Raw genomic sequence first — 12,385 nt, 5'->3', positions numbered from 1 at the left:
CAGACGGACAACATAGTTTCACCCAACACACCGTTTATTTACAATATTTACAGTTTTCAATTATGTGCACTCACACATAACATGACACACTCACACTCCAGCACCGATTCCCCCAATTGTCCAGGCCACACAGTTTCTCTGCCTTTCTCTCGACCGCCTCCCGTCCTCTCTCCAGTTCTGTCCTCTTCCACCCGACATCCACTGCTGACTGGAGGGAGGCGGCCCCTTTTATAGGAACCCGGATGGGCTCCAGCTGCAATTCTGGCCAGTGCCGGGCTCCTGGGATAATCAGGCATTGGGCGCCGCCTGGCGGTGGCCACGGGTCCCTACAGGGCTGGGCTTCCAAGCCCTTTACCCGAGGCCCCCAACATAACCAGGACGGACGCCCCCTCGCGGTCTGGAGGAGGCACAAGCCGCCCTCTGGTCCTCCTGGGCGTCCCGGCCGGGGACCACAGGTGTCATAAATCTGTCTGTCCGCTTTTCAGACCCGCGTCACGTCATTTTACAGGTTACCAGAGTCAGACTCCATCCAAGATGGGGTGCCAGTATATCACAGAGAACACTTTCTCATTTGATGGCCATTAAGCCAGATCGAATGTTATTTACCTATTTACCTTTATTTATTAACTTACTTCCTACAGCGTAAAGTCACAAGTAGAGTGCAGAGCTTCCCATGTACATACACAAAGTACAGCGATGACAAAAGTGCATTCTTGCTCTGATGTAGAACAGTCGTCATGATCTGGGCTGACCTCTGTTATAGCGCGTCTATGTGAAAACAGCAGTGTCAAGTGGGTGGGCTTTAGGGGGGTTAGTTAGCCAATAAAAGGTGTCATTTCACCCTACTTTCTCCTGTATTAGAACATGAGAAAAATCCAGATGAGAACAGGCCACTCGACCCAAGAAAACTCCTCAGCCCTATCCACGTAACTCACCTAAAATAACATCTAGTCTATTTGTGAAAGTCGCTTAACTTCTGCCGTCTACCACACTACTTGGACACTTACTCCATGGATCTCTGAGTCAACAAAAACTTCCTAATATTCGTGCGAAATTTAATCATAGTAAGTTTCCACCTGCGTCCCCGTGTCCTTGATGAAAAATAATGTCATTATTTATTGCTAGGGTTCTTCGCCCCCAGTTCACTTCGCTCGCCAAACCCCCCAACCTGCACTATGCGCCAGCCACTTCACGTTTCTGTCACTCGCGTATGTGGATTTCACTTTCACCAAACAATAAATCTTTTAATTCTCGTGGATGCGCCTGTTCATTGGGAAGAAACACTACTTTTCCCTGATGGCAATCTACAAGTCTCTGACTTACAGTTTAAAACCTTACAATATTTCCATACTTCTGTCACATCACCGATGTTCATATATTTGATCTCTTTTCGCCAATATGAATTTTGGTTCCGTGTTTGGAATTACATCGTGACAATGCAACGTATAACTGCCCGTGAGTGAATATCGTTTCTTTCTCTCTACACGAACTGTGTCTGACGATAGTATTCACACAAATGAGAAATGACTGACCCGTGTTCGTGGTTATGTGGGCAGCACTTTTCCAAATCTCTTTGCATAAGCCCTTGTCTCTCGGAGGGCTTGAAATTTTCTCTTGCGTGATTTGAATTTTCACCAAACAACAAAACTATTCATTCTTCTGAATTGGCCTCTTCATTGAGAAGAAACACTACTACTCCCTGATGGCAACATGACTTAGTTTAAATCCGAACAATATACTCGATCTCTTTTCGCTGTTTCGTTATTTCACCGAGTAATAATTTCCGTTTGTTAGTGCTAATGAGATCTTTACTATCAGTTCTTTGAGACATTTGAATTTTAGTACTTTCATACCTGCTCTTCATGTGGACCGTGCCAACGTTTTGGAACCTCTTTACGACTTTCTACTTTGTCATCTACTCTTTGTCTTTTATTTCCAACCCCGCTTGCAGCATTGAGTGCAGGAACGGTTTCTGATTACAGCATTCACACGAATGAGAAGTGAGTGGACCGTGGGCACGCCAGCCACTTCACGTCTCGGTCGCTCACGTATGTGGATTTCACTTTCACAAAACACCAAATCTTTTAAATCTCACAAATACGCCTCTTCATTGGGAAAAAACACTACTTTACCCAGATGGCAACACGAATTAGACAATCTACAAGTCTCCGACTTAAAGTTTAAAGCCAAACAATATCTAAATGCTTCTGTCATATCACCTATGTCCATATATTCGATCTCTTTTCACTGTTCCGTTATTTCATTGAGTAATAATTTCCGTTTGTTTGCGCTAATGCGATCTTTACTATCTGTTCTTTGAGAATTTTAGTACTTTCATCATCTGTAACCTGCTCTGCATGTGTATCGCGCCAACGTTTTTGAACCTCTTAACGACGTTCTACTTTGTCTTCTACTCTTTGTCTTTTCTTCTTCTACTATTTGTGTTTTATTTCTGCCCCCGCTTGGACCTGTTAGGTTTTCAATTCATCGCTTGGCACAAAGTCTTGTCTCTCTGAAAATGTCTCGTCTCGGCCCAAGATTTTTTTTATATAATAGAGAGATAATTCTAATAATTCATATCACCAATCCATTATTATAATATGTGTTAACGTGACAAACATTATCTGGGGTGTTGAACTCCAGTCCTGGGGGACCACCGTGGCTGCCGCTTTCATTCTCACCCTTTTCTTAATTAGTGACCTGTTTTCACTGCTAATTAACTCCTTTTGAATACATTTTATTTGAGTTGCTCTTGAAGACTCTTAATTGTTTCTTTTTCTTAATTAGCAGACAAACAATAATGAGATACAAAATGAGCCAAAACATGTGCAGCAAACTGTGACCGCCATACAATATCTGAAAATAAAGAAAGGTGGCGGTCTCAGGAATGGCAATCTGCTCAGGTCCACAAGACATTTTCACTGTGCTCTTAGGTAGAGAAAATCAACAATTTCGGACATGTCTGCCATGGCACAATGAGAGCAGCAACAAGCCATCGAATTAAAGAATGAACAACTAGACTTGGCACCTCATTAAGTAGCTGGTTGGAGTGAAACTGGTTGGAGTTTGAGGCCCTGACTTAGTTGCTCTTCTGTTGGCTCACTCACTTCACATTTCTCTTTAAGGAAAGAAATGAAGTAATTGAGAGGAACGATGAAGAAATTCAGGGGAACAAATCTTAAAAAACAAGTCAATTAAAATGAATTGAAAAGAAGTTAATTAGCAGCAAAAACTGGTCACGAATTTAAGAAAAGGGTGAGAATGAAAACCTGCAGCCACTGCAGTTTTCCAGGACCAGAGTTGGGGACTCCTGCTGCACTGTGTAAAATTGTACGTGACAAAAGTGTGATAAAAATGTCACTAAGAGATTGTGGGACTTTCAAAACTCAACTGGATGACATTTTACATACACTATGTTAGATGAACCAGGGATGTCGTCTTTACAGCATCATAGGCACCCCGGAGAAAGTAGTGCGCTGTTTTGATAGCAAAACAGAAACCTACACAGGCATCAGAAACATCGTGGGCCCCTATGCTCCTCGGGTCCTTGGCCAGGGCCCACTGCGCCCATGATGTTAAGACAAGCCACTCTCGTCAAGGCTGTTGTTCTTCTGTTCTTATTCACTCTGCCTTCACATGAGCATGCGGACTGACAGAGTCCACCATGCCACAGTCAACTTCAGGCTCTAGTAAAGGTAGAATACGTTTTTTCCAGCAAGAGTAGAACAATCTGCAAATTTCAGTTCAACCACGCTGCATAAACTTGAACTGGAAGCCCGTGGGACGCGTATAAAGCATGAGGTGCACATACAGTACAGTAGCTTGGGGGCATCGTTATATTATTTTCTACTCTTGATTAGAACCGCTCTTCTAACAAAGTCCAAACGTGGAGATGGAGACATCATGGACTGGACAGTCCCATTAAAAATGAGACGCTGTAATCCAGGTAAGATTTACGGTGCTCTGAGCGCCATACAAAAATAAATTGAATTTTCACGTGCAGCACTGAAGCGGAAAGCACTTTGGTTTCCCACAAAATGGTTTCCACTGGGTAATTGCCTCCCTTTACATATAATCATGTTTAAAAAAGTAAACGGGAAAGCTGCACTTACATTCAAATGGGCTTTCATGTATAAAACAGCTGTTATTATAATGAGAGCAATTCAACTGTTTGCATCATCCACTTTAATGAGACGCTTTCGATATTCCTAAGATATACAATGAATATTTTTATAGAAATGCAATAAAGCCGCGCTGCTTCCCAGTATGTCTCGCTGCACTTCCTGTATTGTCCTGTTTTGTGTTTATTTAGGAAACGTGCTTGTGATGATAAGATCTAATTATGCAATTTTCATTACGCTATACAGGGAGTCCTCGGGTTACAACATACAACGTTTCGAGTTAACAACGCTCACTCCCATAAAAACTTTAAAAAATTGAGACATGAGTGTTTTGGCTTACGCCACTAGCGTCATACTTACAGACTACATGGGCAAACTAGTTTGGCTGTACGCAGCAGAAGAATACGCAGTAACGCAGCGTATGAGTGAGGGACTTGGCAAACTAGTTTTGTTGCACGCGGAGGAAGTGTTCTGTTTGTGTGGCTTTGTTTGCCGACTTTGTGGCCCTTATCATGGCTCCTAAACGAAAGTCAGAGTCTTCAGATGGTAGTGCTTCGAAGAAGAGGAAAGCCATCATGATGGAGGTGAAATTAGACATTGGAAAGAGATCAGAAGGAATAAAGGTAAGGAATTTTTTTACACTCATTTTTTGTCATGTTTTCGGTTACTACAGTACAGTGTACAGTACAATATATTTAAGGCCTTTTCCTTTTTCTGTGGCTTAGATTTGTTTTTATGCTCTAGATTATGATTTTTCAAATATGTTAGGATAGTAAGTGACTTAGGCTAGGGTGTGTTTCGATTTACACTGTGTCGTAACCTGAGGACCCCCTGTAACTTATTAAGTTTATCACATAGAAAATCACCCAAAAAATCCCAGACCATCGAGAAGTGTGCAAACTGACAACAAGAAGAATCGTATTCTCGCTGAACTGGAATCGTCCCCGCATAAATCAAAGTCATCCAGACGATCTGGATCTGCATAATTAGATCTGGAACACCCTGTACATACACCGGACTGAGCTTGGGACTTCCTGGAAAACCGCCTGGAGGTCAGCCAGACGTGAATCCTAGAACTATGTCACGCGCTCTCAAACCGCTGACCGGCTGGGTACATCCTGTGAATACCCCAGTCAGTATTTGCACAACAATCGCTACACGAGTTGCTGCTATAATGTCAGGTAAAAAAAAAATCGAACAGCGAGTCAACATCAAATTTTTTGTGAATTTTCTCTTTATCCTTAAAGCAGTTTTTGACTGTCAAAAATATTCCTGTCCTTGATCATCCTCCCTATTCGCCCGATTTACAGTGGTCTGAAAAACTATTTGCCCCCTTCCTGATTTCTTATTCTTTTGCATGTTTGTCACACAAAATGTTTCTGATCATCAAACACATTTAACCATTAGTCAAATATAACACAAGTAAACACAAAATGCAGTTTTTAAATGATGGTTTTATTATTTAGGGAGAAAAAAAATCCAAACCTACATGGCCCTGTGTGAAAAAGTAATTGCCCCCTTGTTCAAAAATCACCTAACTGTGGTGTATCACACCTGAGTTCAATTTCCGTAGCCACCCCCAGGCCTGATTACTGCCACACCTGTTTCAATCAAGAAATCACTTCAATAGGAGCTGCCTGACACAGAGAAGTCGACCAAAAGCACCTCAAAAGCTAGACATCATGCCAAGATCCAAAGAAATTCAGGACCAAATGAGAACAGAAGTAATTGAGATCTATCAGTCTGGTAAAGGTTATAAAGCCATTTCTAAAGCTTTGGGACTCCAGCGAACCACAGTGAGAGCCATTATCCACAAATGGCAAAAACATGGAACAGTGGTGAACCTTCCCAGGAGTGGCCAGCTGACCAAAATTACCCCAAGAGCGCAGAGACGACTCATCTGAGAGGTCACAAAAGACCCCAGGACAACGTCTAAAGAACTGCAGGCCTCACTTGCCTCAATTAAGGTCAGTGTTCACGACTCCACCATAAGAAAGAGACTGGGCAAAAACGGCCTGCATGGCAGATTTCCAAGACGCAAACCACTGTTAAGCAAAAGAACATTAGGGCTCGTCTCAATTTTGCTAAGAAACATCTCAATGATTGCCAAGACTTTTGGGAAAATACCTTGTGGACTGATGAGACAAAAGTTGAACTTTTGGAAGGCAAATGTCCGTTACATCTGGCGTAAAAGGAACACAGCATTTCAGAAAAAGAACATCATACCAACAGTAAAATATGGTGGTGGTAGTGTGATGGTCTGGGGTTGTTTTGCTGTTTCAGGATCTGGAAGGCTTGCTGTGATAGATGGAACCATGAATTCTACCGTCTACCAAAAAATCCTGAAGGAGAATGTCCGGCCATCTGTTCGTCAACTCAAGCTGAAGCGATCTTGGGTGCTGCAACAGGACAATGACCCAAAACACACCAGCAAATCCACCTCTGAATGGCTGAAGAAAAACAAAATGAAGACTTTGGAGTGGCCTAGTCAAAGTCCTGACCTGAATCCAATTGAGATGCTATGGCATGACCTTAAAAAGGCGGTTCATGATAGAAAACCCTCAAATAAAGCTGAATTACAACAATTCTGCAAAGATGAGTGGGCCAAAATTCCTCCAGAGCGCAGTAAAAGACTCATTGCAAGTTATCACAAACGTTTGATTGCAGTTATTGCTGCTAAGGGTGGCCCAACCAGTTATTAGGTTCAGGGGGCAATTACTTTTTCACACAGGGCCATGTAGGTTTGGATTTTTTTCTCCTAAATAATAAAACCATCATTTAAAAACTGCATTTTGTGTTTACTTGTGTTATATTTGACTAATGGTTAAATGTGTTTGATGATCAGAAACATTTTGAGTGACAAACATGCAAAAGAATAAGAAATCAGGAAGGGGGCAAATAGTTTTTCACACCACTGTAGCTCCCTGTGATTTTTTACTTGTTCTCGAAAATCAAAAGTGACGTGAAGGGAACACATGTTTCTTCAATGGATGATGTGAAGACAGAAACAGCAAGCCTGTTAAAGACCCTTAAGGGAAGAAGACTTCCAGCAATGTTTCAATCAGTGGAAGATACGTATGGAGTGGTGTAGAGATCGGGAGGGGGAGTATAGAGATACCCCGTATGTATGGTGTTCGCGTCAATACCTCGACTTAATACAAGTTAGAACCATGCAATGGGACTCTGCCTCTGTAGTTAGATCATAACGTGGCAAACGCAGACACAGTATTGCATGATTGGCTAAGAATGTTCGAACGCTTCAGTGACGCTGCTGGACAGCCAAGTATAGTAAGTCGGCGTTGGTTCGAGCAGATAACAGTAAGTTTGGTTGGTTTTTGGAATGTTGGTTTGGTGGGGCGTACTTTCCAGGACTAACATCATCGACTGACTTAAACCCTTCAACAGCTCCGGAACCGTAAGTAATTTAGAACGTATCGCCATTTGCTTGGTACGTCGAAATCTATCTTTGGGCAGTTTGGTTTTGGCAACTGTCCTGACATCTATTGGCAAACTGAGTAATGACAGCTGGGTATTAACAACGGTCATTGTTTAAAATTTTAGCCGATCTCAGATCTAAAATGACCACGCCAACATAATTATTACTCTGACTCTGATTAGAGTTGCAAAATACGGTTTGTTTTGAAAATTTGTTTGCCAGAAAAAATCAAATGAGGTGCGCCGAAGAGCCGAGTTCACGTCTCGCAGCCCCATTTAAACAGGAAGCTCTTCGTTACAACGGCCGAAAAGGTCTATTTTAAGCACAAATCAGTGCCATGATAACAAAATCATTTCAAGGACTTAAAAAAACAAATAATTCTTTGCAAAGAAAATATGGATTTCACAAACGTAGAATTTGCAGCCCAATTCGATCAGGCTCCCAGTCGCTAGTATATATATATATATATATATATACTGCTCAAAAGAATTAAAGGAAGACTTTTTAATCAGAGTATAGCATAAAGTCAATGAAACTTCTGGGATATTAATCTGGTCAGTTAAGTAGCAGAGGGGGTTGTTAATCAGTTTCAGCTGCTGTGGTGTTAATGAAATTAACAACAGATGCACTAGAGGGGCAACAATGAGATGACCCCCAAAACAGGAACGGTTTAACAGGTGGAGGCCACTGACATTTTTCCCTCTTCATCTTTTCTGACTGTTTCTTCACTAGTTTTGCATTTGGCTACAGTCAGTGTCACTACTGGTAGCATGAGGTGATACCTGGACCCTACAGAGGTTGCACAGGTAGTCCAACTTCTCCAGGATGGCACATCAATACGTGTCATTGCCAGAAGGTTTGCTGTGTCTCCCTGCACAGTCTCAAGGGCATGGAGGAGATTCTAGGAGACAAGCAGTTACTCTAGGAGAGCTGGAGAGGGCCATAGAAGGTCCATAACCCATCAGCAGGACCAGTATCTGCTCCTTTGGGCAAGGAGGAACAGGATGAGCACTGCCAGAGCCCTACAAAATGACCTCCAGCAGGCCACTGGTGTGAATGTCTCTGACCAAACAACCAGAAAGACTTCATGAGGGTGACCCAAGGGCCCCATGTCCTCTAATGGGCCCTGAGCTCACTGCCCAGCAGCATGCAGCTCGATTGGCATTCGCCATAGAATACCAGAATTGGAAGATGCACCACTGGTGCCCTGTGCTTTACAGATGAGAGCAGGTTCACCCTGAGCACGTGACAGAAGTGAAAGGGTCTGGAGAAGCCATGGAGAACATTATGCTGCCTGTAACATCATTCAGCATGAGTAGTTTGGTGGTGGGTTAATGATTGTCTGGGGAGGCATATCCATGGAGGGTCACACAGACCGCTACAGGCTTGACAAAGGCACCTTGGCTGCCATTAGGTATCAGGATGAAATCCTTGGACCCATTGTCAGACCCTATGCTGGTACAGTGGCTCCTGGTGCACGACATTTCCTGGCCTCATGTGGTGAGAGTATGCAGGCAGTTCCTGGAGGATGAAGGAATTGATACCATTGACTGGCCACCACACTTTCCTGACCTAAATCCAATAGAACACCTCTGGGACATTATGTTTTGGTCCATCCAATGCCACCAGGTTGCACCTCAGACTGTCCAGGAGCTCAGTGATGCCCTGGTCCAGATCTGGGAGGAGATCCCCCACAACACCATCTGTCATGTCATTAGAAGCATGCACCGATGTTGTCAGGCATGTATACAAGAACACAGGGGCCATACAAAGTGCTGCGTACAATTTGGAGTTGCTGCAATTAAATTTGGGCAAAATGGACGAGCCTGCCACATCATTATTTCACTCTGATTTTTGGGGCGTCTTTGAATTCAGGGCTCTGTAGGTTGATCATTTTCATTTCCATCAAACAATGTGGCATCCTTTCGTTCCTAACACATTACCCAGTCTATATCAGTATAGATATCCAGGAGGATTTCTTTTCCCATTGAGATCTGATGTGTTTTCAAAGTGTTCCTTTAATTTTTTGAGCAGTTTATATATATATATATATATATATATATATATATATATATATATATATATATATATACATACATACATACATATAATACTAGCAATCTCCCACTAGTTACATGGAGGCAAGTTACACTCTAAAATGCAGAGGTACACCGACTCGAACAGAGGCTGGCGCATGACTGAGGTGGGACTGGCCCGGCTCCCCACTTCTGACGTCACGCTTCCCCCTCCCCTCGGCCCACAGCCCCTATCTCAGACTAGCATGAATATATCACTCTTACAAGTGAACTCTGATTCTTAGCACAGTGCCAGAAGTTATAAAATCAAATCACTTAGTTCAATGTGCTGCCAGGATAAGTGCCAGTTCCCCATTAAAAAGACTTTGCAGAATTGACAACAGAGTTCCCTGTAATGGACTGCCATGTCATCCACAGTTGGTTCTTGTGTGATGATGAGAGCCTCCAGAATCGATTATGGCTTTCTGCGAACACAGGTTTGCATGTTGCGTTTGTATGAATGATGCCGCCCCATATTCCCCCTCATCGGGGTGCCCAGGTAAGCTCTGGTGCAGTATGATCGTATGATAGAATAATCAGGTGAAGAAATGGATGGACTGTCTACCTTACCCCCATTTGTCACTTTGTACAATTCTACTTATAAATCTTCCTGTGAAAGGCGCTATATAAAGTAAAGATGAAAAACAGCACATTCAAGATCTGTAAGAAGCTGCCAGTGCAGTGCCCGTTACAAATGTAAGTAGAAAAGGATGCCTAAAACACCTATAAACAATTTGTCAAGAATGAAATGCCCCCCTGTCTGCCTCCTCAAGCAGGTGCACAGTGCCGGGGTGTTTAGGGTGCCACATGCCTACCTTGCACTTCTGTCTCCGATCCGCAGGGTGACAGGTCACTTTCAGACAATCCCAGGGCTGCCAGGAGCTGCTCGAGGTTCATGCGGGCCGTTAGCTCTCCATTGCGATCTCCGATCTGTGGAATCAAACAAAAGTTTTTTTTTTTTCTGGTCAGGAGCACTGGAGGAGCAGACCCAAGCTGGACGATGGATCTGCTCTGGAATGACAGCCGTGTGAGGAGGGAGGTAGAAAGAGGGAGAAGGAGAGGGAGGGCAGCAATGACTTACCAGACACAGCAGCTCAGGGATTAAATTGGGGAGGACCTAATGCACCAGTAGCCGTTAATTGAGTTGCAGGCGCTTAGCTCTGCCCGTCTGCTGTTTAATACACTTTAATGGCACATTGATTCAATGCTCCCTCTGGCAGGGTTACACCTCGAGGGATGGGGTGGCATCAAGTCCACCAGTCTGCAGAAGGGCTTGAAAAATCAGACACCAGAGATCTGAGGATGGGCGCTCATGTTTTAACCCATAAGACCCTAAAAGGTAACTGAACTGTCCTGGGCTCAAACCTCGGGCCCCGTCTTTGGTTCGTTTTCTTTGAATTGTTTGGCGGTATTTCTTGTAGCTCAATTATCGTCATTTTCAAAATTCACATCTTCAGAAAAGTCCGATATTAAAAAACCAGGCCTGGCCATTAAATGATTTCATCTCTAATACCCTTAAAATGTTACCTCTATTATTTTTAGAGGCCAAAAAAACAATACAAAATGTACGCATGGCATAACAATCAGGTGCATTTGAGGGTTGTGCAGGTTGGCTCTCGTCTGGATTGTTCTAAAGGCCTTTAAAACTTCTAACACACCCACAAATAATGTAAAACCTGCACCTTCACAGGACCACCGTGGCTGCAGGTTTTCATTCTAACCCTTTTCTAAACCAGTGACCTGTTTTTGCTGCTAATTAACTTCTTTTGAATTCATTTTAATTGACATTTTCTTAAAGATTCAGAACCCTTAATTGTTTCTTTTTCCTTAATTAGCAGCCAAAAAAGAATGAGATACAAAATGAGCCAAAACAACTCGTCATACAATATCTGAAAATAAAGAAAGATGAAGGTCTCAGGAATGTTGGTCTGCTCAGCTCCTAACAGTGCTCTTAGGTAGAGAAAATCGACAATTTCAGAAATGTCTGCTATTGCACCACAAGAGCAGCAACATGCCACAGAACTAAAGAATGGGTTTAATTAACAACAAGAACTGGCACCTCATTAAGCAGCTGGTTGGAGAGAAATTGGTTGGAGTTTGAGGCCCTGAGTTGGTTGGTCTTCTGTTGGCTCCCTCACTTCATATTTCATTTCTGTTTGGGTGCCATTTAAGGAGAGAAATGAAGCAGAGGAACGATGAAGAAATTCATGGGAACAAATATTAAAAAAATAATTCGATTAAAATGAATTCACAAGAAGTTAATTAGCAGCACAAACAGGGCACTCATTAAAAAAAAAGGGTCAGAATGAAAACCTGCTGCCACGGTGGTCCTCCAGGATCGGACTTGGCGACCCCTGATCTAAACTGAGCTCCAAGGGCACTGCAAATTGCTGACGGTAACAATAACAAGAAATGTCCCCTCCACGGCTGTCCCACTGGGCATCAGCTATGAGGCTCAGGTGAATGAAGTCAACCACTGAGGTGCAAATCAATCCGTCAGCCTGGACCTTCGTGGTTTGCTTTTGGGACAAAAACTGAACGGATGTCAGCAGGGCCGCCTGGTTAACACACGACTAATCAGAAAGGCCGTTCTCCAAATAGTAAGTGACATCACGTCTCACTGTATCAAATCGCTTCCGAAAGCACTTAGGGATTGGCGGATGTGCAATGTTAGCAGGATCAGGGCAAGTCTTGAAATACAAGATACCACTCCATCTGCGTTGCGAGGAAAACTCAGTCAAACACGACAAGGG

At 43.1% G+C, this 12,385-nt stretch overlaps 1 protein-coding gene across 2 annotated transcripts in view; it reads right to left on the bottom strand.

Moving 5' to 3' along the window:
* gpsm1b (G protein signaling modulator 1b) overlaps positions 1-12,385 on the bottom strand; it is a 213,297-nt gene that overhangs the window by 83,308 nt on the left and 117,604 nt on the right. For both annotated transcript variants that reach the window (XM_039762646.1, XM_039762645.1), the window contains one exon: positions 10,448-10,562. In XM_039762646.1, the coding sequence (XP_039618580.1) occupies positions 10,448-10,562 (115 nt within the window). The remainder of the gene's footprint in view (positions 1-10,447; positions 10,563-12,385) is intronic.

Source organism: Polypterus senegalus, chromosome 9 (genome assembly GCF_016835505.1).
Source record: "Polypterus senegalus isolate Bchr_013 chromosome 9, ASM1683550v1, whole genome shotgun sequence".
Classification (NCBI taxonomy): Eukaryota; Metazoa; Chordata; class Cladistia; order Polypteriformes; family Polypteridae; genus Polypterus; species Polypterus senegalus.
Note: the sequence above shows the minus strand (reverse complement) of the source record. Positions and strands in the feature narration are given on the sequence as shown.